This window comes from Danaus plexippus, assembly GCF_018135715.1.
Source record: "Danaus plexippus chromosome 18 unlocalized genomic scaffold, MEX_DaPlex mxdp_35, whole genome shotgun sequence".
Classification (NCBI taxonomy): Eukaryota; Metazoa; Arthropoda; class Insecta; order Lepidoptera; family Nymphalidae; genus Danaus; species Danaus plexippus.
The window spans coordinates 740087-766805 of record NW_026869854.1 but is presented as its reverse complement, the minus strand read 5'-3'; the positions used below and the strand labels follow the sequence as shown (position 1 = coordinate 766805).

At 43.3% G+C, this 26719-nt stretch overlaps 1 protein-coding gene across 5 annotated transcripts in view; it reads left to right on the top strand.

Moving 5' to 3' along the window:
- LOC116773042 (baculoviral IAP repeat-containing protein 6) overlaps positions 1–26719 on the top strand; it is a 28882-nt gene that overhangs the window by 367 nt on the left and 1796 nt on the right. Inside the window, exons 2-55 of one of the 5 annotated variants that reach the window (XM_061528597.1) lie at positions 96–280; positions 1072–1200; positions 1285–1520; positions 1850–2051; positions 2135–2372; positions 2446–5164; positions 5234–5488; positions 5725–5906; positions 6419–6606; positions 7114–7248; positions 7857–8006; positions 8372–8530; positions 8748–8896; positions 9200–9548; positions 9952–10145; positions 10893–11277; positions 11353–11562; positions 11673–11801; positions 12604–12745; positions 12820–12988; positions 13135–13444; positions 13556–13707; positions 13789–13864; positions 13972–14100; positions 14279–14555; positions 14631–14890; positions 14963–15101; positions 15180–15263; positions 15342–15464; positions 15822–15961; positions 16257–16419; positions 16673–16897; positions 17172–17418; positions 18186–18421; positions 18732–18910; positions 19045–19180; positions 19255–19339; positions 19411–19607; positions 19849–19950; positions 20127–20277; positions 20579–20721; positions 20910–21125; positions 21287–21544; positions 21680–21826; positions 22053–22252; positions 22674–22914; positions 23055–23257; positions 23364–23540; positions 23879–24056; positions 24448–24610; positions 24895–25012; positions 25241–25361; positions 25481–25698; positions 25942–26181. In XM_061528597.1, coding sequence (XP_061384581.1) covers positions 96–280; positions 1072–1200; positions 1285–1520; positions 1850–2051; positions 2135–2372; positions 2446–5164; positions 5234–5488; positions 5725–5906; positions 6419–6606; positions 7114–7248; positions 7857–8006; positions 8372–8530; positions 8748–8896; positions 9200–9548; positions 9952–10145; positions 10893–11277; positions 11353–11562; positions 11673–11801; positions 12604–12745; positions 12820–12988; positions 13135–13444; positions 13556–13707; positions 13789–13864; positions 13972–14100; positions 14279–14555; positions 14631–14890; positions 14963–15101; positions 15180–15263; positions 15342–15464; positions 15822–15961; positions 16257–16419; positions 16673–16897; positions 17172–17418; positions 18186–18421; positions 18732–18910; positions 19045–19180; positions 19255–19339; positions 19411–19607; positions 19849–19950; positions 20127–20277; positions 20579–20721; positions 20910–21125; positions 21287–21544; positions 21680–21826; positions 22053–22252; positions 22674–22914; positions 23055–23257; positions 23364–23540; positions 23879–24056; positions 24448–24610; positions 24895–25012; positions 25241–25361; positions 25481–25698; positions 25942–26181 — 12539 coding nt within the window. Of the gene's footprint in view, positions 1–95; positions 281–1071; positions 1201–1284; positions 1521–1849; positions 2052–2134; positions 2373–2445; positions 5165–5233; positions 5489–5724; positions 5907–6418; positions 6607–7113; positions 7249–7856; positions 8007–8371; positions 8531–8747; positions 8897–9199; positions 9549–9948; positions 10146–10892; positions 11278–11352; positions 11563–11672; positions 11802–12603; positions 12746–12819; positions 12989–13134; positions 13445–13555; positions 13708–13788; positions 13865–13971; positions 14101–14278; positions 14556–14630; positions 14891–14962; positions 15102–15179; positions 15264–15341; positions 15465–15821; positions 15962–16256; positions 16420–16672; positions 16898–17171; positions 17419–18185; positions 18422–18731; positions 18911–19044; positions 19181–19254; positions 19340–19410; positions 19608–19848; positions 19951–20126; positions 20278–20578; positions 20722–20909; positions 21126–21286; positions 21545–21679; positions 21827–22052; positions 22253–22673; positions 22915–23054; positions 23258–23363; positions 23541–23878; positions 24057–24447; positions 24611–24894; positions 25013–25240; positions 25362–25480; positions 25699–25941; positions 26182–26719 lie in introns of all 5 variants that reach the window. The other 4 variants (XM_061528599.1, XM_061528598.1, XM_061528595.1 and 1 more) reach the window with 4 other exon arrangements.

Below are 26719 nucleotides of genomic sequence, written 5' to 3'. Positions count from 1 at the left end.
GACAGTTCTTAGTAAACAATTTCGATCAAATTGATTCATTCTGAAAGTATACGACCGGTGGAGAGGATGTTCGGTATAATTTGCTTTATTTGTAGATGATGGGGGTACCTTGGGCGTGGAGTATGCGTCAGGAGCTGACCGTGTATTCGTATGGGACAGCAGTGGAGTAGGCGCTCGGACAGATTATAATGGGGTCCTATTACTTCACACAGCCTTGCAGCGACCCGTTTGTCCTTCGAAGTCAGACAGTAATGTCAGGCTTGAACTGGTTTTGTCAGAGGTAACTCAAGATGATCAGTTTTATGTATGAACTAACTGAATCTTTTGTTTGCAATCATTGTTTGTTTATAAAAAGTATGTAAATATTTGTTTATTTTTATGCAATAAAAAGCTGAATATAATAAAAAAACAAACAATATATGGGTAAACTTTTTTTAAATATAATTTCTAAGTCAATGCAGTATATGTTTCTGTTGTTGACCATACATTTAATGCTCATAGTTTCTGGTTTCATTGTTTTTATATTAAGTTTCATTATACCAATTACTGTGACACCAGACAAAGATGTATATCTAGTAAAAATTGTTGAAATTAATTATTTTCTTGGGCCTTTAGAACAGTTCCTTTGTTAGCAATAACAGTGATGTCATATAATGACTAGAATCTGTTAGATCGTTTTGTCATTTCATTGTCATATTTAATTGTACTGTTAAAGTTTTATATATAAGTAGTAATAAGAACAACCAATATCACAATTTCTTTATAAAATTTGGGCTGCTTCAATATAATGTTTAAAGCATATTAAAAAAATCCTATTTCAGTGTCTTAAAATTTTATGATGAAAAAAAAAAACATTTTTTTTAAATAGTGGGTATGTGTTGATGCAATTTATTGTCTATTGATAAAATTTTGCTGTACCTATATTAAGATTTTAATTGATACCTGATTGTATTTTTTTTATTGCTAAGTTTGTTTATATTTCATTCTCACCTTTTTTCACATTACATATAAATGTATTATGCATAATTTCAAAAGCATTGAATTGGTGGAGTAATGTTCCTTTGTTTGTAGGCCGTTCTACTCTATCAGTGTGTGCAAAGCCTTGACCCTCACTCTATAGAAGGATTGGGGGATTTCATTAATGAATTGAAGAATTCTATCGACGCTGAACCTGTTAGGAAGGGTGTTAAAGCACAAAAAGTAAGAAACAATTTATTATGCCAATAACCAACACTTTCTTTACTTTGATATGATATATCAAAAATCTTCTTTGTTTCATTACAGTGGAGCACTGTGACAATACTGCTTCAACAGTCAACACTAAGGCTTGTTATGTCGGGTGTAGTACAAGAACTGAAGGGTCAGAACAGGCGAATACCAGCTTTAGCCATTGCCTCAGCCGTGGGACAGCGCGCGAATGAGTTGATGCCATGCACAAGGGACGAGGAGTCCAGAGCCCTCATGTACTCAGAGGCCGAAAGGAAAGAAACTTTCAAGCGGTGGCCACATATGGATTATAAGTGAGTATTCAAGATCAATGTTTGCGAACACCTAATTGTTGGATAGGATATGAATATTCAATATATATGTTTTAGTTTCAACACTTTTGCAACACTTAATGTTATATTGCATTCATAACGGCTAGCATTCACACAGTACACATGAAAACCTAATATTCATGCAAATTGATGTCCAAACTATTAGTCATTGGTATGAGTCATTTCACATTCATTTGAAACAATATCAATCTTATTTTAAATATGACCCCAAAATTTGGACTGATTCCAATAAGGGCAGACATTTTAAGTGAAAAGAAACAGGAATCACAATAGCTTAACATTTATCCTAGATGGGCGCTACCTGCTCGTATGGCACAAGCTGGGTTCTACCACCAGCCCTCTCCGAGTGGTGATGACCGTGCCATGTGTTTCACTTGCATGGTCTGTCTCGTGTGCTGGGAGAAGTCTGATGAACCCTGGGTAGAGCACGAGCGACATTCACCCAACTGTCCCTTTGTAAGGGGCGAGTACACACACAATGTGCCTATATCAGTAAGTTATAATGTTTTAATTTTTTCTTACACATGATGTTTCCTAATATTTGTCATTTATTTAAATATAAACATTTTTTTAAGGTTACCAATGCAACAGCCTGCGCCATGCCATATCCAAATGTACGAATAGTATCGAAAGGCAACACAGGGGACCTGATAGCGTCTGGTACTATCGAGGGTAAAATTAACATCTGGAAATTCGATTGTGGCCTTAAACTTGTAAAGTTCATTCATCTTTCGCCATATGACTCAATTTTTAGTGGAATTTTGACAACAGACTGCAATAAGGTCTGGTCAGCTAGTTTAGAAAAGGACACCTGTGAGTATAGATGTTAGATATGATAGTTATTTACATCGATACATGATTATAAAGACAATGCTTTATATTTCAGCTACTTACAATATTGAACTATCGGCCATGGCTTTTGTGGGCATGATATCACAACAAGAACCTTCGTATCCGCATGCACAAAATGCTGAAAACATAGAGAAAGAAACAATAAGTAATAAAGCGAAGCCTTCACTCATCTGTGCTGTTATCGTTACAAGAACTAACACAACGCCCAGAAATCAACCGATCAAGGAGGATTCCAGTAAGGCGCTTTTTGATTCTGGTGCACCGGATAGGTCGAAAGAGAGCATACAGGCAATGAATGACCAGAACGAAGCGAAGAGTAACCTCTCCCCTAAAAACAAAATGTTATTCCTGCTAACTTATGACATCCACAGTTCTTCAGCCGGTTCAATCACGACAGTCGTTCACACCTCCAACAGCAACGGTAACTCTAAACCGGGGGGCAGTAAGAAAGTGTGTGCCGTGCAGAGAACGGACGACGCTAACATATACGATACTATGTATTTACATTATTCAGACGACGACACCGAACTCCCACAGTGCACCAACAGTTTATTGGACGAACAAATTACCAATGTAATAAATTTAAACGCATCTTCCAGTAAAGAGGAGTGTAAAATCTGGGAGCCGAAAAAGATTACATTTAGCAAACCTCCACCGCCTCCGGCAGCTCTGCTTTCCGAACTACCTGAGTCGGGTCAAGGTATGTTGGACTTTGTTGGGAAGATATCACAGTTGAAGAGTTGGAAAAGTGGGAACCTTGAATCCGTGGGAACGAAGCTGGTGGACCAAACGGATGCGGTTCATGGTGATCCCATCACGCAATATCTCAACATGACCGGCAATGGGCCCCTGGAAATATCAGACTTGAAGTGGTACGAAGGCGGCGAAGGCGCGGAGAAGATTAAAGTGGCGGCGTTCATCAGCGGCGGCAAGGGCGGCACACACACCATAATCACCAACAGCAATACAGACGGATTCGAAAGTGAACCGCCTCAAGACGAGGCTGTGACGCAGGGAATAGCCGTTCAGTGCTTAAGTCTTCCACCGAAACTGAACGCGAAAGGCGACGCCACCGTCACCCACTTATTCCCGACGGAAGACAAGGAACATTTGCTTGTAGTTGTATCCAGTATTGACCCGGAGAAGTTTAAGAAAGAAGAGGAAACGGACGGCGAGAATGATATTAAGATGGACATCGATGAAGTTACTGACCAACGCGATAAGACTGAAAACTCAGACTTAAAAGCTTACTTTTTACTTTATAAAATAAACAGTAAATCTTCTATTTTCACATTAGACGATAATCCGGTTTTTGTTAAAGAACTGCCATATAACGAGAGCCCGGTAGATTTATGTCTGCTGCCTGCCGACAAACACGAGCAGTATTCAATAGCGGTGGTGGGGGCGGACGGTGATTTACGACTTTACGCTTTGCCGGATTTTAAAATGCTTTCAGAAAAACGTGTGCCCAAAGGTCAATTCACATCAGTCGTGTACTGCGCCTCCGTCGAGCGTCTCAGTGTTTCGACCAAACATGGCATGATCTACTTTTATGCACTGAATAACGGCGAGAAAGACTCGAGTAGTGACGGCAATGAAGATGAATTTGCAAATTTGGACTTCGACATGTTGCAAAAAGCTCCTAAGGACGAGGTTGGGGGGTCAACGACTCCACCGGTAATAATACCCAACAAACCTGAATTAGACTTAAACGATTTGGAAGTTCTCATGTCGCTGACGGGATTCTATGGTATGAATACCACCGTGCCATACAGTGCGGTGGTCCCAGGTTTTTGGTGCGAACTTTTACCCGCCCAAAGATCGAGATCCGATCACCAAAATAATAGATCTTGGCGGTTGCAGAATACCTCGTCAACGTGGGACGAGCACGTTTTAGAATTGACGTTACCATACAGCGTTTCCTTGGCGCACATCGAATTTGGCTTCACATTACACACTGCCAGCTCCGTTGGGAAACTGCCAATCATACAGGTCACGCTATTGAAACAGAACCTACACGGGATAGGATATAAAAAAGACGCTTCGTTTGGCCACAGGGCCGAATCCCCAGTTCATTTCACAGCCGCCGAGTCGGAGACGTCCAACTATGTGAATCCCGTGCACAGCGAGGAATACTTACAAGCACATAACGCCGAGATTTTAGCTGGGCCATTATTTCTCTCATCCGGTTTAGACTCCACTCAACAATCCGGCACATTAATACTTACGAGTCCGCGCCTCTATAGAGCTAGAGGGAGAACTTTCCTGATTCATATTAAGACTTTGTTCGATCCTGCAAAAGACATCGCGAAAGGCTCAACAAAAACTGAGAGTACCTCAAAGAAATCTAATTTCATCGGCTGCGACTGGTTGCATCAAATCTCGTTAACCGTCAGATCCTGTCCCCACACCGAGGTTCCGATGGAGCGACAGCAGCGGATCGCTATGCTGGAATCAAACAACTTCTTGAACACGCTCTGTGAAATAGCTGTGAATAGTAAAGGGGACTTGGAGAAACGAAAACTAGCGCTGGACCTGATCAACTGGGTGGTGTCCATACGCTTGCAACGAATGAGATTAGCAAAGTCGGATAAAGGAAAGGAAAAAGATGCCCAGAACCCCGTGGAGACACAGCAACTGGAATGCATCGCTGTCATTGAAAAACATACGGACGCTTTGATCAAAACCTGCATTCTCTGCGCTAACAGAAGTGTCGCTAAGAAATGTGTCAAAATAATGCTGATTACGAGAGAGTGAGTACCTGGCTGCTTATATTTTTATTCTATAATTAATCGTGGTAATGACAAAAATGTGTTCCCCAGAGGCGTGATGGAACTACCGAAGCCGTTCAAGTCGTCCTTCGAGCAGACTTTGACGAGCAGTGTGATCGCTTGCATCCCACTGGTCGGGGCGTGCGAGAGTGCCGGTGCTCTGAAGTGGTTGATGGCGTTGGCTCAGCACTGCAGCAAGAGATCCGCGGCACCGGCACTGGTCGCCAAAGGCCTGGCGCTGTTGGAGCGAGCCGCCACGTGCCTACGAGAGAGGGCGGACCTATACCAGCAGCTGCTCCGGGCCAGGTTTGTTTTCATGAGAATCTCTGTTATGACCAATATTCAATCTTCCATTTCTCTACTCCTGAATAGTTATTAGTTTCTTTTATTTTAACGACATAAACGAGTAATACAACGAGTTGTACATATCTTGAAAATTATAATATTAAAACGAAAATTATTGAACACTTTAAAATGGTTTGAACTATTTCTTTTAATCCCTGACATTTAACTTTGACCTGACATTTAAATTTTGCGTTTAGGTTTGGGCTCTACGGCTTGCCGCTAGAGCGAACCCGTTTCGGCGCTGAAATACCTGAGCTATGTCGCGGAAGTTCCTCCGTGGCGACCTACGCGAGTGTTCTGGCCGGAGACACGCCAGCAGCGCCCGCCCCGCCGCAGTACTGCCAACTCAAAGATCTACTCAATATGCCGATAGACGCAGGTGAGTGACATCACGACACTTTACATTATAGCCTATTAAAATTGTCGCATTCATAATTGTATTTTTATGTAAAGCATACATATAAAGTCGTCGCTGATTGGATCGTTACTAGGAAACTGTAATGTCGAATATAAGTTTTTGAGGCAAATAAAAATATATTAAGACTATTCAGATGAAACTCAATCGTTCTAAAGTAAAGTAAAGGTCCGCGGAAAGTAGCATACATACGTATAGTCCCTTGGATGACGTCATGACTAGAGCAAAGTCCGTAGGTGTTCTTAGCAGCCACTTACCTTTTAAACCAAAACTATGTTACCTACGAGATCTGAGACTTTCGCGAGTATTCATTTAGATGAAACTAATATTTTCGGATTACTGCACGTTATTTTATTATTTTTAAAAGAGGCGCCTGTGGTTTTTTTTAAATAATAAAATAGCGCGTAGTAATCCGAAAATATTAGTCATTCATCTGTTACTTATATTATCTCTAAGTCAATCAATATATATCCCAGAGGGTAAGACAGCAACCAACACAGCGTGGTGGGGCACTGGTGGCATGGAGGCGGTGGGGGCGGGGCTGGGGGAGGCCTCTCCCCTACACGTGACGTGTCACCTCGCCTCGGACGGCACCAAGCTGGAGACGGCCACCGCCACGCATCCGCCCGCCGTAGTCAGCGCGCACTCCGCCGACCCTCACCAGGTACACATGGATGAATGCATATTGACAACACTCGCCTGCTCACAAACGATGGCACTGTGATCCCGATGATACTGAATGTGCCAATAGTTAGAATTTAGGACTTGGTATCAGTAATGCTTTATTGGCCACAACTATTTAAGGGAGAAAATTAAAGTTTGATTGTTTACGAGTAGTCTCAAAATATTTAAAAGCATTTTATATTCTGAAAACTTTAAAAAGAGGATGAATTGTCCTCGCTACAAGTTTTACACACTTAAGTGTAGAACCAATATTTTAAATTTCACCCAGGAGCTTGAAAGTACACTTAACGTACTTTTAGATATAGACATTAAGAATTAAAAGAAAATAACGAATAACTCTATGTAAGACCGTTACATCGCTATTCTCTAATTACTATTAATACACACATGTTATAGGTTCATTACGCACAAACAAACAGTTATTCTGTACTTAAATTACTGAAACTCATATTGAACCAGTTAACAATATTCGTAATGATTATTCCAGTTGTGGACGATGGTTAAGGATGGCCACATAAAGCAAACTTCCCAAGACCCCGACTCCTTGGAAGACGTGGACAGTCCCTTCATGGAATGCGATTTCCAGGACCAATCAGAATTGGCGGATGATAAATTCTTTAAGGTAAGCTGTCGGTCAACGTTACCAGATTGGTTCATATTTATTGCTGACAATTTATCAACTAATTGGCGCCGTTCAAATATACTGGTGCTCCAGTCAGACTGTAGTATTTTCAGTGGGAACGTGTTTCCGTCGTCTAGCGGGGTGAGTAGTGAAACTCATAGGTTTCGTGAGCCAAATGACGTGCAGATACAAACAATCGTCTTATTTAATCTGAAGAAGTAGACGAAATGCGGATAATAACATTTGTGAGCCTTTTAGAAAACTTTGAAACCGTATTTGGAACAAAATTGATAAAATTAAATGTGCATATTTTGTTGTTGGTTTGTCCATACCGTCCGCCAAGATGAGAGCCTGTTTATTTATATGAATAAAAAGTATAAGAGAATTTATACTAACACATTCATTATCAAGAATTATTTACAGAAATCGGATCAATTAATACGAAAAGAAGAAACCACATATAGATGTGAAAGAATTTGTAATGAATAAAAATCTTCGACTTATCGGATGTTCTTTTTGGCAATTAAAAAATATATTACTATAAGACTTATAAGTTATACAGCGTGTTTTAAATTTCGCATATACAGGTGTTATGAATGTCGTTCCAGGAGGAGGAACAGTGGTCGCTGTGTGGCGTGGCGTGGGCGTCGCTGGTGGCGCGGCCGCCGCAGCACACCCTCGTGGTGGAGAGGATGCATTCGGGCGCTCGCCGGTACATCGTGCTGGACTTCGGACACCTCGTCAGACTCACCGATGTGGTATAGAAACATCTTCAAGGACAAAGAGAAACTACCGAACTTAGCGTGGTCTTAATAATAGAACATTTTATATTGTATGTATGTTAAATGGAATTAAGGTTTTCGGGTGTTACTCTGCGTTTTTAATTATTTTACAACTACATAATCCAGACGCTTCGTTTCGTCTGCAGCAACCGTGATCACGGGTGGACGAGATGAAGTGATCACGGTTGCTGATATCCGGAAACCTTTGTTTCGTTTAAATGAATACACGCGAAAATGTTAGATATCATTGTATGTATGTTTTCCACATTTTTTCACATAAACTATTTAACTGAATTTTATGAAGCGACAGCTACTCATTATATATATTTCATGATCCATAGATAATACCATCGTGTTCGGACCTGGTGACGCTTTGCATCGACATCTGGACGGCTGGTGAAGAGACGGATTGCGTGAAGCTGGCCTTTGCCTCCGACATCGCTACCAAGTACCTCGTGCTCACAGACATACAGCCGCCGCCGCTGTGTCGGTACATAAAGGTATTGTATCAACTTTATGATCTGTTATCCTCAAGCATGGTAAATATAAACTATGTGCTTAAAAAAAATATTCCTTTCGAAGCATTCGTGCTGTTTTTTGGGTTTACAAGTATCAAAATTTTTTTTTTTATGTTTATTTTCTGTAGAATATATTATTATATCCCCGCTGAATGTGTATGGATTTATCTAAAAAAATATATTATCTGTTATATTACAGATAACAACGATCGGACGCTATGGTATGTCCGCGATGAAGTGCAAGATACCTCTCGGGTGGTTCTATGGAGAAATTGTCGATATAACTAATGTGCAAGCCTCCGTTAACGCTCTCAAGGCCTTATATGAAGACCTGTCCTGCAGGTTCCGGTAAGGGAGATTCATCTTAAGTTACGTTATGTTACTGAATGTTTTCGTGGACTAACCCATGTTAGTTCGATGTCGTCCATTTCATCTTTAATTATCATGATTTTTCGTACATATTTTACGTACGTTACGTTACGTTACGTTACGTTACGTTACGTTACGTTACGTTACGTTACGTACGTTACGTATTTCTGATTAAAGAACTTACAAATTTATAAATATGTAATTATTTCAAGATACATTTGGGTATTGTTTTGTTACTGTTTTTTCGTGTATATATATATATCATAATATTATATCTCAAAGGCTAGCGACGGGTAAGCTGATCGATCTTCTAAACCCATATCTGGATCTCTACAATGGTAACGCAGCGCACATGATGGCGTATCTGAACCAAACCAACAAATCCGATCCGAAAGTGCTCGCAACCTACCAGGAGTGCATAGAACTGCAACAACAGCTACACAACTGCACCAACTTACTGAAGAGGTTGCAGAACATACCGGATTGTAACGAGAAAGTACTAGAGGCGATCGACAAGGGGCTGGTGACGTCAGAATCGCTCCTGGAGAGAGCCTCCACGGATAAACTGCGCGTCATAACAGAGAACATTATAGATCTACTGCTGTACTTCTACTTCCAGAAGGGTGATGTGGTGAGTTGGGATATTTTAGTTTTTCTTATGCGGATAGCAAGATATTGGAACAGTTTGTTTGCCTCTCTGTTTCCTTTGAGTTATAATTTGGGTGTCTTCAAAAAAAGGGTGGATAGGCTAATACTGAGGTAGTGCGTTCATCATCTACTTCATTTCCACCTTCCGACGGGTGAAATGATAGTCAGGCACTATTCAATCGAATTAAATAAAAAAAATTAGATTATGTGGCTCTGTGTACTTCTGCTCCTAAGGGTAAAGGGGTAAGCCCCAAGTTGGCATCGGAACACGACATACGAAATGTCTTTATTTTCACATGCGTTAATCTTTGCATATGATAATGAGTTGCCAACTCATGGCAAGGGTGCTGGTGGAATGTTCGTTAATAGAAATCCGTTTGCAGCAGTATGGATGCGTCAGCGCCAAGTGGTGCCGAAACGTGTTGCCGCTGACGTGGGAGTGGGGGGGACGCGCGGGCGCCGGCGCAGGAGCGCTCCTGGCGCGGGCTTGCGGCTCACAAGCCTGGTGGGGCGCCGCCCTACCTGACGCGCTCACACAGGCCTTCGAACATCGGGACGCGCCGCCGCACCCGCTGGACAGGTTTGACATCTACTTATCCTATCAATTATCATCCCCGCCACCAGCTGTAACCAGTCCATTATCGGTCAAATGCTCAAGCTCTTCTCCAATCCTTCCCTGCTACGTCACGGATACGATCGACCCTTAATGGTATTTGACGCACCCGTAAATCAGTCTCTATATATGGATACTATTGTCATATTCAAAAGAAGTTCTTATATGACAATGGACTAATTTAAAATAGACATGTTAGTAGCGTGACCGTCAGTCGTCAGTTAGCCTCCTGACACGTGTAAGATGCCAGTAGAGCTGTAGCTCTTACTTTTATGTATAAACGAAATAATGGTCGCTGGAGAGGTCATCCCTTACTAGTTATGTCCAAAACTCTTTCACGCGATATCTTCATTCCATATAAAGTTATTGAGGTTTAAACACAGACACTGTTTTTTATTAGAACTAGGTCTTTTAAGCGTAAAAAATATTGGAATTATATTAAACAACCCGGACAAAGTCGAGTGTGTCAGAGCGAGTTAACACAACAAAATCTACGTATTTATGCAATGAAATAGCATTTTTCCAACTGTTTAATAGTTTTATTATTTTATTTCTAAATCGTTTTATGGCGGACGAACGGAAAAACGTACTTGTGTGTTGCGTTTTACTGTTAGATAAAAACGCCCTGGTGGCTAATGAATTTCACATACAAACGATCGGAACTATACTAACATAAAAAATATGGTTACTTGAGTACAGTTTTCCATACAACAGATGTTTAGTGGGAGTTATATACATGGCTAGAAAAAGCATGTATGCTCACGGGTCCTGCTCGGGCGGAGTGACGCAGGCGTTGTGCGCCCGCACTCTGGAACTACTGCAGGGCCGGCCCCAGCCAGCGCTGCTAGCGGCCATGCTGACTACGTTGGCGGCAGTGCTAGACGCCGCGCTGACCGCCACCGCGCCCACGCCCGCCCACCAAGCCCGCTGGGACTGGGTGACGGGCGGGCGGGCGGCGAGGCTGCCCGAAGGCGGAGCACCCTCCCCTCGCGCCCCCGACAAGCTGCATAGACGAAAACTACATAAAAAACTCGTGCATCAGATGCAGGAGCTGTACGCGGCGAGACAGGGCATACAGGTCGCGCTCGAGGAGCAACAGGTGATGGTCATTCCTTCATGTTAGGCTCACAATGTAATATATTCTAAAGCGAAGTTTAAACGATTCGTTACACAGCGCGCGCGTCTGAGTCTCAAAGCGCGTATGGCTGTGGTGTGCAAGCTGACTGGGTCCAGCGGCACGTCAGGGTCCACCGCTGGCTCCGTTGTCGAGGGAGCGAGGCTGGTCTCTCCGTCTTTGGGAGCGTCGCTGGCGCACGCCCTCGTCACACACATGCTGGCCATGGACTCTACCCTGCTGGCCGATCATCTCCTACTTTGTGCCAAGGTATATTATCCATGAACTTCGTATTTTGCTGCTTTTTGTAACACGTCAACCGAACGTATTATTTCTGACTATATATATGCAGAACGTTTTTAGAGTATACATTGTTTCAGGTGGTAGGCCGCCTGTGCGCTTTGTGTGGGGGCGCGGCGCTGTTGGAGCCGGCCAGTGTGCTGGGCCTGGCGAGACTCGCGGTCGCCCTACCTCCGTGGCCGCGACACGCCGTCACCACCTTGCTGCAGGTGTGTTTTATAGCGAAGTTATCAATGCAGTCTCTGTTATATATATTTATATAAGAAATACAGGCCTTACATGATTTTCGAATGGAATGGATGAGATCAGATAAAATTATCTAAGTCAAAAAGATGGTATTGTTGTAGGTTGCCCGTTGAGGTCCGCTGTATGATAATACAATGAACATTTTCAGATTTTTATTCCAACAAAATAAATACGCTAACAAAGAAACATAATTAGGCCAAATCAATTGTATGTAATGATCTATTCGCTACTCGATGTAGACGGTGTAATCTAAATCTGAACATGAGTTCAAGAGCACTTAACGCATGTGATGTTTTTATATAAACATGAATCTATTGTCGTTTTAAAAGGGGCCGTTCATAAAATGCGTCACACTAAGATCAGCTTTTTTTGGCCCCTCCCCCTATTGTCACCCTTTCTGTGACCGCCCCTAGAAATATTTCGTCACAAAACCTAAGGATGCTGAGTATGATAAACTCTAAATGATAGTACACAAATTCTGAAAATTAAAATATTTATTTAGTTTTTATAATAAAATTTTAATAAATTTATAAATATCTTTCACAAAGAATATGTAAATAGAATAATAAACGGCGAACGTCCCGTCGCCGTATACCCCCGGCCCCCCTTGTCACGTCTTGTCTCACTCAGCAGGACCCCCTTACTCCCCTTGTATGCGAACGTATTTTATGAACGGCCCCTAATATTAATTACCAAGATTAAAAAAATTTAAGACTTATATTCTGGTCTATTTTAATTTACTTATATTTTTAATATGTGTTACAGGATCTTGTGGAACACGAGTGCGGGGAGCTCCCAGCGACGCCCAGTGACGAATGGGGAGGTTCGGGCAAATTGCATTTCATTCGCGTCAATCAGAACTTCAGTTCTTCGTGTAAAGTGCCCCCGAAGCGACCCAATATATCAGGTAATTAAATTCATGTTAATGCTTTACCCTTATTTGATTCTCCATATCTCTTGCGGTGTCTTATTAAATTGAAGTAGGAGCGTCTTCAGGTTTATTAGAATTCTTGGATTGTCAACTAGTACAAATATCGTCACAAAACTCCGAATCCGACGACTCGGAATCCGAAGAGAAATTAGAACAATACTTCTTCGAGGCCGTGAAGAAAGAATCTAGGACGAAACCCGTCACCGACGGCAGCAACTGGTGGGTGTTCCTTATGCTTTATTTAGAATTAGATAAATTTGATTAACCATCGCAATATAAAAATAGTCAAAAGAAATGTATGTAGATTATATCTTATAATACTCGTACATGTGTAGTTTAAGAACCTAACAGTATGAAACTTTTAGCCTATCAACTTGCGTGGACGCGCGCTTGGAGAGCGGGGCGGCGGGCGGCGGGGAGAGTTTCGCACGACGGGTGCTCGCTGCCACCGCTGCAGCGCTGCCGCTGGCTCTTAGAGCGCCGTCCGCCAGGCCACCTCCCGAGCCTCCTTCCGCACCCGCCTCCCCAGCCGAAAACGAAGATAACGACCCCACGTCACCAGTCTCTCCGCCGATGCAACCCACCCCGCCCCAGACGGACGACGCCAGGCAACCACCACTAGCGCTCACCTTGTACGACGTGTTCAGACATCTCGCTCTGGAATTCGATCAACAAGTAAGTTAAAACGTTTTAGTGCGAGGGTAGGTGAGGAACACGTTATATACCTGTTCTTTAGTGATGTTGCATGATATAATATGAAGTGCTAATAATAAATTCACACACCAGGTGGACTGTTCGTTCATGGAGAACGTGGTCTCTCTGTGGTTGACCCTGAATGGGTCCGGTCCTGCGGCCCTGGGAGCTCTGGCGGCGCCGGACGTGCCGCGGATCAGGCTGTCCGTCGACACCATCACGGCACTCCTGCGCGCTCTTGTAAAGTACGTACACATAGAATGTTATCGATACAGGACTGATAGGTGTGGGTTCTGTTCTATTGTAATCCTGATACTTTTTTGCAGATTAGACAATATATCATTGAGGTGTTGGGTGTTATCGATGCAGGCGTTGGCTTGGGTGTCCAGTTTACCGCTGCAGGTAAAAAATTAAAATTATTCTTGAAATGTGCTCAAATAACATACTTTGCTTGATATAAGTCTCTGTTATTTATACGTTTCTTCTATTCCCACCTTACCCGTTCTCAGACGGAAGGCAGTTCTTACACCATGGGACGTGTGATTCTGGAGTGCGAGTACTTCGTGCCGGCGCTCGTCAAATTCATTTCCATGGACGTGACGGCAGATGGGGCTGTGGTGTCATCGGAACCCTACCTCGTAAGGCATTAAGTACTTTAGAAATCACAGAGAAGATTCTTATCAATCCCTCGATATGTAATCTGGTAATGTTTGTTAACATCAAAAATAAAATGAAAAATATTCCACGGAGACTCCGTTGAATATGTCGCTTAAATAAGTTGTTTATAACTTTATTATTACTACACGTGTTCTACAGGACGGTGCCAGTATCGGGGCTGGTGTAGGAGCGGCGACCGCCCTGCAATCGGTGTTGTCTCGCGTGGTGAAGGCACGTGGCAGCGCGGGCGCTCTCGTGGCGTTGAAGGTGGTGGCGATGCTTTGGCGTAGCCCGAACTCCACTGGTGGTCCCTCGCAGCCGGTTGCACATTCAGCCCTCGATTTGCACACGACGTTGCTCCGTGCAGCGCACTCACTCCTGCCCGCGCTGGCACCACACCACGTCCATCATGCACTGCCGCTCCTAGAAGCCGTCGGTGAGTCACTGGTGACGGTTCATTTGTATTATGTACACTAAAAGGCAATGATTCGAATCTGTTGTGTTTCCTCAGCTGATCAGTGCGGGTGGTGGGTCCGTGAGAGTAGCGGCTGGCGAGCGGAGAGCGGCGGTGGTGGTGGCGGTGGTGGGGAGGCGCGGCTGTCGGGACTGCTGGCCGACGTCCTGGCGGGCTCGACGCGACGTGCTCCGCTCAGGCGGGCTCTGTTGTTGAACTTACTGCACTATGCGCGCAAACTACTGGCGCTGCCACTACCAGGGGCGAATACCACTAGCGAAGCCGCATCGCCCGGAACCAGTGACCTCGCGCACTCGGTAAGTATATTTAAACTTAATTTTTTTTAAGTGTATAAAAATAATTAAAAAAAAAACGATTTCTACGAACAGTCGCCGAGTCCAGGAGGCTCAGCTGAAGAATGTCAAACGGATGAGAGAAAAGCGCAAAACAACGCACAGGCGGAAGGCACCAACGTGGAGGACGAGAGGAAGCAGCAGGCTCCAAAAACACCCTGCTTCGCCGACACTGGTGCATACATTATAACTGTCCCCACATTTTGTAATCGTCAAGGTTTACTTATTAATGTTTAAAAAAATTCGTTTTCAGTTTTGCAACATCCAGAAATAATGCACAAGTTCTACAAAACATTGTCATTGTGCGACGGAATGAATACGCAAGTTTTGAACTCTGGTGAGTACAGTTCACACCAGAACATAGGCTATTTGAGCAAACTCGTACAGTATATGTAACATGTATATATGAGAACAGGAGGGAGCGAGGGCGGAACGGAGTGGTGGTCTCTCCGTGAGGAGGTGTTCTGGCTGGTAGCTCAAATACCAGCGCTAGCAGCTGACCCCGCCCTGCTGTTACCGTCTCTCATGGAGTACTTACGTGAGTACATTTCTTATATGATTATTGGTACTTACCAGGGCGATATTCTGAATGCGATAGATCTCTTCAAACATTAGCTTGACAATTTTTTTCTACATATGACAAAAAATTCACGACGCTAAGTCACAATGCGCAGGACATATTCCTACATACAGGATTAAAACGATAATTTGATGTAATTAAATGTAACTGAAATTGTTGAACGATTTTAGATAATAGGTAGGATAATAAGGTCTAGATTTTGAAAATTTCTCGATTTTTTCTAAAAGTTAGTCAGAGTTTGTTTCGGACAATTCTTTATTTCTTTTAATATTTCCTAAGATGTCGAACCCTTAGTTGTTTATTGGTGAATTTCAGAAAAAGAAGAAGTAGTGAAGCTGTCCCAGGGGATGCAGCAGGTGGTGGTGCGAGCACTGGAGCGACCGGAACTGTGCGCGGCCTTCGTACGAGCCGGCGGACTTGAACTGGCCCTGGATAAACTACAAGCCTGTCATAAGGTATCACGTACAGTTATTAACACAGTGGTTTTAATATAAAAATGTGTTGTATTTTAAAAATATAACAACCACATTCTTTTTGCAATTGACATTCTGTTTTTGACATTTTTCTCCACAATCTACATTTATATCCACGATCCTGCAGTTTTCTTGTTCTTGAGAACAGAAATTGAAATGTCTTATTTTAGCAATTTAATATAAAGATAAAAAAGGAAATGCCATTAAAATATTTAAACCTTTATATTGTTAGTTTGAGCCGAAACTGATGATATAATTCTATAAAAAAAAATTAAAGGCGGGGCCCAGCAGTAATCAGGGTCTAGTGTCGTCGCTGATGAATCACTTGAAGCTCCCGCCTCAACTCATCAACCTGTCCACGGCCGCCTCCTCCGGCAACAAGAAAACGCAGCCGCCGGTTATAGAAACAGCGAATGGACTCATCAATATCGCACCGCTCTGTTAGTATACACAACTTGTAACAACAAAGGAATCCATTAAAAAAGACTTAATACATCACGAGCAGTTCAAAAGCTAGCTTGACGTCTTGAACTTGATTAGTATGGAGCGGCAACGCCCATACAGCTTGTAATGATGAAGCTGATGAGTAATGGTAATCTGAGCTTTAATTCGGTGAAAATAATATAAACTGGAGTTTAACCGAAGACTTGTATGAATGAGAGCGAGCTCGAGAGTGTAATAATGATGTTCCAGGCACCGTCTCCTGCGGCAACCCGACCGCTCAGGCGGCGGACGTGCTGCTGGGCGGTGGGGGTAGCTCGGGGTCGGGCGTGTGTGCCGCCCGCCGCGTGCGGGCCGCCGCCTGGTCCTACCACTTCTTCAGCGTGGACGACGCCTCCCTCGCCCTCACCCTCAACCTGCCCTACGCCGCCATCCTGCACGAAGTACACCTGCACCCACACCTTACCAGCCTCGCGAGTCAGTATAAACAATATATTTAATATATGGCTCTCAAGAAAGAAGCGATTCAAAATACTTAAACATAAGCTCACATATCTACAAAGATAACTGATACAACTCATGTGATATAAGGATGTGAAAACGGTGTCAGTACTAACATGCTTCACATATTAAATATATGTTAAATATTTTCCATACCAAATATATAAAACATGTTAGTCTTTTAATTTTTAGGAAATCGTTCAGGGACGTATAAATAAAACAGACTTATACGACATTTTTCTTTATACAGCCTGCCCCGGCGCGGTCGCAGTGGAGGCCGGCTGCAACGGTACAGTGGAACCTCTGGGCACGCCCCAGAACACGGCCGGGATGACGTTCATCCGCCTGGCGCTAGCGAGGCCTCTGGTCGTGAACACGGTCACCCTGCGACTGTACAAGCCGCGGGACAGCACCAACATGGGACTCCTACAGCTGAGGCTGCTGGCCGCCCCGGCCTTCGCCGCTCAGAGTGACGCGCACACCCTCAATAATCACGAGTAATTTGATAATATTATCCATACCAGATATCTCCTAGCGGCCGGAACTCACTGCTTGGAGTGTTGTTTATGTTAAACATTTGGTGATAATAGATATTGGAGAACCTTAACGGATTGGCGTGTCGCGTGTGGGGGGCGACGTTGGGATATTGTGGATAACGTTTATCCGAATAACGTATTTTTAATACGTTTCAATAAATAAAAAAATGCTTTGAACACTTTTTCTCCTTATAAAAATGTAAACACCTTGATATGTTTTTAGATTTTAAATTATATTCTAAGATAGGAATTCAGTTTTGATAACGAAAATATAAATAATACTGAAATATTAAGAAACATTGTTATTCATTTTTTTTAATGTACTGGTTTAATTTAATGAGATCTAAGATTTTCGCGAGTATTCATTTAAATGTAACTAGTATTATTCAGATTTACTACGCGGATTTTATTATTTAAAAACTACGTAATCCCGACGTTTCGGTTACTTTGCAGCAACCGTGATCACGGGCAGACGAGGTGTGAATGTCTGTCGTCGTCGTCGTCTGCCCGTGATCACGGTTGCTGCAAAGTAACCGAAACGTCGGGATTACGTAGTTTTTAAATAATAAAATCCGCGTAGTATATCCGAATAATACTAGTTTCATTTACTGGTTTAATTTTTGACCGCAATTATCGATTTTCAGATATGTCCTACATATCTGGTATACATTACTTGTACGAAGACATGGCCGATTTAATTATAACATCGTGTTTTGTTATTTTATCAGGAATCGCTGGACGCGCGTGGTGTACGCTTGCACGCGGGGTCGCTTGGAGCGATGGCGGTGGAGTTTGTTCGGGTCGTCCGGAGCGCTGAGTGCTCTGTGTGCGTGTGTGGCGGCGGGCGGCTCGCAGGCTCAGCACGCGCACCGCGCACTGCTCGCGGCGGCTAGAGCCGAGCCCGCCTTGCGCGCGCCCATGCTCACCGCACTCTTAGACATGGACGCCACCGCTCACGCTCATTGTTAGCAAATACACTTAATTATACATAGGAAACGTAGCAATAGTTTGGTGAAGGGGAGAGTTTAAGTTTAGTATCGTCCTAAGCTCACACTTCAACTCTAATCAGTATTTTGCTTTGTCACATTCCAGTCTCAAAATTTATAGGCGTCTTCTTAATATGTATATATTTTAAATAATGTAATTTAATGGATAAAATTCTTAATAAGGTCCTTCGTCTCGTTTTTATGTTCCCTAATAAGAGCTTTGTCATGAAGGGTTTTCGGTACAGATTTCTCCAGTATTATTACCATATATGTTTTATGTATTTCCAGCCTTCCAGCCGTCATCAGTGGGAGGAGCGGGAAGCGTGTGTGCGCTGGCGCAGGCCTTGTGTCGTTGGTGTGGCGCGGGCTGTGCCGGGGCGTACGTGAAATGGCTCGCGACCTCCGCTGAGAGAGCCCTGCGACAACGCCATCCGCCGTCCGCCGCTCTAGTACACACCCTGGCTACGGTAAAGATACTATCTTACACTGAAATAAACATCATTATTATATAGTATAGTATATACTACCATACAAGTATTCTATGATATCTATATGAAATGCTTTCCGTTTAACTAATGAATTTACAAATTTTTATTTCCAGGTGTTATGGACTCTAAAAGAAGAAAGACTATTAGATAATCTAGAAGATCTTATAACTGACGACCTGTTCGAGCTCATATACACGTGGGTTAAAGATGTACCCGAGACGAATCTTCTTAAGAAATCCTTGGATTCTGGTATATAGTCTATCTCATATCGTTAACTCATTATAATACAGAGCTTAAACTAACACGTTAACTATTTTCTTCAGTCCTGTGCTCCATGTGCTACATACGACCCGAACTGTTCCGGCTACTGTTAGAACAGATGGAAATACAAATGGATTCCCCGGAGAGGTACGTTATATACCAATCTATCGAACAACGCAATATATAAACAGTTCAATTGATGTAAACGTTTTTGTTAGTATGGAAGGTCTGACCGATGACACTAAGGTCGGTCGTCCGTCTGCGTCAGCGTGCAGCGCAGACTCTAGACCTGGAGCAGTGCCGGTCCTCCGCGGCTGGCAGCTCCGTACCCTGGCCGCGGCCGCCATGTCGCCCGCAGCGACACTGGCCTTGCTACACTGTCCGCTACCCACGGCTCTTGTACGATCGATAGCTGGTGAGCGATTTAATTAAGATTTTGTTTAAATAGAGATTAAAATTTATCAAAACAAGCAGGATTCAACCTGCACAAATATCATGTTGCGTTCTACCAATTGAATTAAGGCTACATATTATTTTTCTTGTATGTCGTATTTTACAAAAAAAAACATAATTATGTAATTTCAAATATTGTCCAGTCAATAGGAAGTTAAGTTTGTCCGTTTTTATACATAGTCTTTATTAATTTGTTTTTACAGAATTCAGTGAAGCGAAACTAGCTACCTTAATGACTCAAACGGGATCCCAAGAGGATATTCGTATGACGGACACTAGTAGCGAGGAACATAAGCGATTGAAGGGTGAGCACATGAAAATACAGTAGTCTTAAACCAAAGTGAAGAGACAGCTTTGTCTATGGAAAACAGTAATTTATTCTCGATGTCTATGGAAGACAGCGACCACTTATCTACTCTTTTCTTTTCATTTTTTTTTTATTTATTGACGTGGATTCTGATAGTGTGTGTGTCATAAGCAGAGGTGTCTACGATGCGGTCCGTGTGTGACGCGGTGGAGTGGGCGCGGCTGGTGTGCTCGGAGCGTCGCCTCAAGGACTGGCTTGGCTCCACGGGGAACGTGTTCTGGAAACCGCTGCTGAAGCTTCTGTGCTACCCGAGACCTAATGATGTGTAAGATGAACTTACTCTTTACTACTTTAAATATTAAATTTTATATTTGCTGTCATATGTGGACGGTGCAGTGCCATAATTTTTTTTTCGTTTTACGCCATTTATAAAATTGTTATAACTAACAATGAGCCATTAAGTGATTGGGTCTTTTTTGAATTGAGGTCTTAATTAAAGGGATGTTCTTTTAATTAAGACCTGAAATAATAAAAATCCTTGTTTTGATGGTGTATGACCGCTGTTCTGTTATATTAGTCCTCGTGTCGTCTGTATTATACATTTAATATATTTTTCTTTTCCTCAGCACATGGCAGGAGAGTGCTGCGTTTGCAGCCTTGGAAGAGCACACCATCCGCCTGTTCGCTGAGCTGACCGTCTGTCACACAGCTAATCAGAAATTGTTCGCATCCACCTTACACTCCATACTGGAAGATATGCCTTACACCGGTGAGAAACTAAATTTATTTAAGATTAATACAGAAGCAAAGCCCATAAGATGTTCGTTCTCTATGTGTTGTAGATATGTTATAAAAATATTAAAAATTAGGAACATATGCGAATAACTTACGTGCATATCTTGTCTATGGAAAAGTTGCAATCATTATTCTAAATATTGTGCCATCTTTGTATCCCAGGTCCAGAAGGTCTGTCTGGCTTCACTCGTTCCCTCATACTGAGGCTGGTGCTGTCCGGAGAGCGTGTGAGCGTTTCGTTACGTTGGGCGGGGTCGAGCGGGGCGGGATGGTGCGGGGCGGGCGTCCCTACACATCCAGCCGCAGCAGCACACGCCACGCTACATGTACCACTCACCACCACCGTACGCACTCTACTGGCTGAACATCGACCACCAGGTGAACTGTCTTTATGGATACCATAATGTTTGGCCATATATTAAATTGGTACATCAATAGAAAAGCAGTAGCAGTGTGTAATAGGTTTTATGACCGATGCTATTTCTATAACCAATATTGTCTAGTAAAAATAAAACTGTATTAAAAATTATGTTTTCCAGTCCCTCTGCTCGAAGAAGCATCTCGGCTAAGTACAAGCACTAGTTCAGCAACGACCAGCAATCCCGGCTCAGTACTGCGGAGCGCCTCCGACACCGCCATCATGACCGCCGCGGAGCCCTGGGAGCTGTCCCTGGCCGCCGCGAGCGCCTCCAAGGACAAGCGAGTCAAGGATGTCAAGAACACCACCCTCAAGCAACAGGGGAACAAGAAAAGGCAAACCAAGAACAATGAGGCCACTGTTCTGTCAGTTACTGATGGTTAGTTTTAAATTAATACCAGCAAATCCCTTGATATTTGCTAAGCAGATAAAATATAAACATTAAAGTTTTTAAGTGATTATATTTAATATTTGATACTAAGTGATTTAATTTTACCACATATGTATATTACAGACCTAATCAAGTCTACGATCCGCGTACAAGTGGATGGGATCGAGGGCTGCATCCCTGCCAGCACGACCCTCGGCCAGCTGGTGGCCGCGGTGCCGACCGCCGCCCCAGATCACCTCACACTCAACTTACACCTCAACACCTCGGGAGGTATGTATATTAACTATTTTTGAGCTTCTGAGGTAAATACAGATGTTAATCTACAGATATCTAATTAATGTACCAGTTTCCAACATTACAACCGTCCGACTGCACCGATATCACAAGTAATCACCAAATAGTCGAGAAAAAATAATATATACATTAAAACATCAATCGGTTCGTTTATTTTCCTACTATTCACTTGTATATGTTACTGGTATGGTATGTTGTTCAGACACTTGGTCGGGGCCGATGTGGGAGGGCGGCAGTCAGCAGGCGTGTTCTGGTAGCGAAGTCCTGCGATCGTTCGGAGCCTGCGGCGGACTGGCGCTCGTGGCGGCTCGTCTGCCGCGACCTCACGCAGCGCCCGCCCCGCCCCCCGCGCCCCCGCACCATACAGACATGGATTGGGTCAAGCTGGAGGACTTCTATGAAGTGAGTTTTTATGTTACATTCGGACAAACCAACTGCCGCGACCACCGACACACACGGCCGATAATGAGGTTGTTCTCTTGTATGTAGTAGTAACTACTTAACAAACTCAGAAATGGAAGCGAGCTTCAGTACTTGTCACATAAATATTTTTTACTTGTTCGATGCATAGCAAGAAAATATTATTAGGTATATCATTGACAATATAGCCTTCAGCAATTGCTAACGAAAATATAAAAATAATGTGCCGCGGACACGGCGACTCTATTGGTGTACTGATCAATATGTTGTATATACGATAGGATAAAATGAAAGTGTTGTTAGCTTGAGTACGTTGACTGCTGCATAAAGATATACAATAAAAATTAAGTTTATTTATAAAATAATGAAGTCCACGCGGTTTGATATTACTAAACATTTCAAGGTGGAGGAAGCAGGTGTGACGTCAGCCGGCAACGTGATAGGAATCGGCGGCAACATGGGCAGCAACAGCAGTGCCGCGACCGAGGAGTCCAGTGGGTGTGCGGGGGTGCCGGCACACGCGCTCGTGGCGCTGGCGCTGCTGCTGAAGTTGCCGGGGTACGCCGCCGCCCTGCTGGACGAGGGCGCGCGGGCAGTGCACCTGCTGAGACTGCTTCTGGGAGTGGCGCACGACGAGGAAGGACGTCAGTACAAAGATACATACATATATATGTGCTTGGAATATTGTCCAACGTATTCGCTATTAGTATTATATACTCATTCATATATAAACTAGGATGTCTGTTTTGTCTGAGCCTGTACATTCATGATGTATATCGTGTAGGTAACATAGTGGTGAGCGGCGCCGGTGGTAGCGGCTCGCTGGGCACTCTACCGTTCCGTGTGGTGGCCCAGCTGTTGGAGAGCGCTCCCCGTGCGTCTCCGGCGGGGCGGGCGCTCCGCCTGGCTCTACTGAAACTCGGTGCCGTGCGACTCGTACTGGCCTGCCTCGCCGTCTTCACACATCACAGACCGCAGGCGGCGCAGGTATGTCCACACTCAACAAATATTATACCAAACACCCGATATAAAACCTCGTTCTTAAATTAAGTCAATTGCCTGCACTATTGTAATGACGTGTTTATTACAACAGCAAAACAGCCAAGGTTCGAACGGTTCCGGTGGCGGCACCGGCAAGGAGGAGAAGTCTCAGCTGTACTGGGCCAAGGGTACGGGCTTCGGCACAGGTTCCACGCGGCAGTCCTGGAACGTGGAGCAGGCGCTGGTGAGGCAGAGGGTCGAGGAGGAACACGTCACACAACTGCTGCAGGTCAATAATATTATAACTTTAGAAGCCATAGTTTTCCTATATTAATATTAAGTTACCCATTAATAGTCCATATGCAGAGTTGTTAATTTCACAAAATAACTAAAATACTTGTATATCTACCATCCAATTCTCCACTTTCTTTACATTTCTTCGTATCCATCGACCTGGTATCGTTGTACTATTGTCATCGGAGTCGGTAAATTTTTGCAAGATTAATTATAAGACATCGTCCATTAACCTCGACAGTTTTATTTCTACCTTTCAAAGTTTGTGTTGCCTGTTTTAAAGAAACATGAAGTCTTCACAATGTTCACAGAAACAAAAAATATTATGTTCAGGTATTAGTGTCATACATGAACCCGGGAGAGAAGTGGCCGCCGGAAGAAGGTTCTCCCGAGGAGGGGGAAGGGGAGGAAGAGGAGGGAGCGGCCAAGGAACTGCCCCCTGAGTTCATCGATCTAGTGGCGGGAAGTTCACTCGTACCCGCCATATGTTCATATCTTAGAAACGATTCTGGTAAGTCTGATGACATGTGACGGGGTTTCTTAAAGTATTGGTGCTCTAGAAACTGTCGAATCTTGTACACCACTCAATTAACATAATACTTTACAATATAGTTTTACTAAACATGTATTTACTTTTTAAACTTAACTTTCACGAGTATTCATTTAATTGAAACTATTTTTTTTTTCGAATTACTACGCGTATTTTATTATTTTAAAATGCACTTACTCCCACGTTCCACATGATAACTGGCAGGCGAGGTTTCAAACATCTCATTTAATATATATATACAACTAAAAATTCATCAAGCTTTTTGCTAACAAAATAAAAAATGTATCGTTGTGTAATTCTTATAATCCAGCCAGGCAATGATATAATCAGCTTCGCATCATGTTATTTCCAGTGCTGGACATGTCACGTCACATCCCGCTGTACGTGTGCGTGCTGCGTGCCGTCCGCGCGCTGCGTGCTCTCCGCTGCCGCCGCCTGTCGCCCGCCCTGCGCACGCTGCCCCGCCTCCTGGCCAGCATGAGTCGCACCACCAACTCCTACGCCACCAAACTGAGGTGATGAATATCAAACTACTCCACGTGCCCTGCTGTGCTGTAGTTGCTCTTAATATGCTTAAGCATCATTTTTCAACTTAATATTCGACTTAAAAATAATTATCGTAAATTCATGACTTCTTTTGTAAAATGTAACGAGACCTGCTATACGTATATGAGTAACAGTGGATTTGGTCGTGTCTGTTTTATCATTATAAAACAAATTACAATAGAAACTAAATATTTCTTATCAATTAACGATTCATCAAACGGAACATGCTAAATGATTCTATTACACCTTTCAGAATGAGCAAAAAGAACATATTCGGTAAAATGACGTACAGCCAAAGATTCAACACGTCGACCAACTCTGAACTGTCCGAGGAGGACGAGGGTCTGGCGCTGCTCATCGCTGATATTCAGGTACGGATGACATTTAACCTGTGCGCACATGTGTTCGCCTCCATGTTGCAAAAGACAGTATCCGAGCGATCGCTGTAGAAATGTTCGAGGGAGGCCTGTGTCAGATAGAAAGGCAAGAGATCGAAATACACTGGCTAACCACATTACTTGCATACGTAACGATGCTTGATATTAGTAACACTCGAGAGTTTACAATATATCCCTTAAGTTTTACATGTCTTTATATAGGCGACGTCGGCGTTGATGTATCGATCTGAAGGGGAGGCAGAGGGCGCTGGAGTGGCGGGACCTCTGAGGGGCGTGTCCCGGGAACAGAGGTACATCCACCTCATGAGGACCATGCAGTTCGGTGAGCGACACCTACATACATTTATCTCAATAATATTTATAATTAAAGCTTAGATAACCTAACCCTCGAGAGACTTAATAAATCGTTAAAATTTCGACTTTTAACTGATATGATTATAGAACCGTTCGAGATGATGTGCGAGTGTCCCGAGGGCGGGTTCCGCTTCACCGTGCCGTATCACTTCGAGAGCACGGTGAGGGCGGCGGGCGAACGCGCGCACCCCGCCCGCATGAAGAGGCTGGCGCAGGAGGCCGCCACGCTCGCCACCAGCCTGCCGCTCTCCTACTCCTCCAGCGTGTTCGTCAGGACCGACGCCGACAGGCTGGACGTCATGAAGGTCCGACACACACATTGCTAACACGTTACGATATATAAACATTGTATATTTCAAGCAATGCTAGAACTTGTTTACGTTTTAAAGTTCATAGTTTTTGTAAAGAACCTGTTTTAGTATAAAAAAATATTATAATACATCCTGTATAATTATTGTATATAAATGACTCTAATAACGTGATATGTGTCTACATACATAAAAAAAATCTGACATATTTCACAATTAATTGTGACGATTCTGTCGTAGGTGCTAATAACGGGTCCTTCGGACACGCCGTACGCGAACGGCTGTTTCATCCTGGACGTGTACTTCCCCGCGGAGTACCCCGCCGTGCCCATGCTCATCAACCTGGAGACCACGGGCCGCCACTCGGTGCGCTTCAACCCCAACCTGTACAACGACGGCAAGGTCTGCCTCTCCGTTCTCAACACCTGGCACGGCCGGCCCGAGGAGAAGTGGAACGCACACACCTCCAGCTTTCTCCAGGTGATACACCTTCGTAATCATATGTATTGATTGCCATATCCCGTTTTACACTACCCTACAAAAGTTTAGAAACACCCTATTTTCATTAAATAAAAAAAATATCGCAAATAAATTTTAAATATACAGGTTCTTGTTGAAGTTAATTTATTTTGACAGTGATGCTTATACCAATAATACAGAAAACTACTCATTTCTTATTAGTTATTCCGTACTTTCACAAAAGACCGGCGCACGTGTTTTATGACCACAAAGGTTGCTGCGCTGCCAATTGTTAATTTCTTGAAATTGGTAGATACAAACATTGTTTTTGTTTTAAATAGCGATCAGTTTGTTTTATAAGTATATAATTCCATTAAGCATCTAGTTCAGAGTTCCGTGTGCTTTGTGTGGTTCACGCGACAGTGACATCAGTTGGTAACTGCATGATATGGCAAAAAGGAAACGGATTTCTCTCGAGGAGCCAAGTGTTATTCGTACTTTGAACAAAGCAGGATATTCTGAACGCAACGCAAAAAAGGTTGGAGTTTCACGTAAAGGT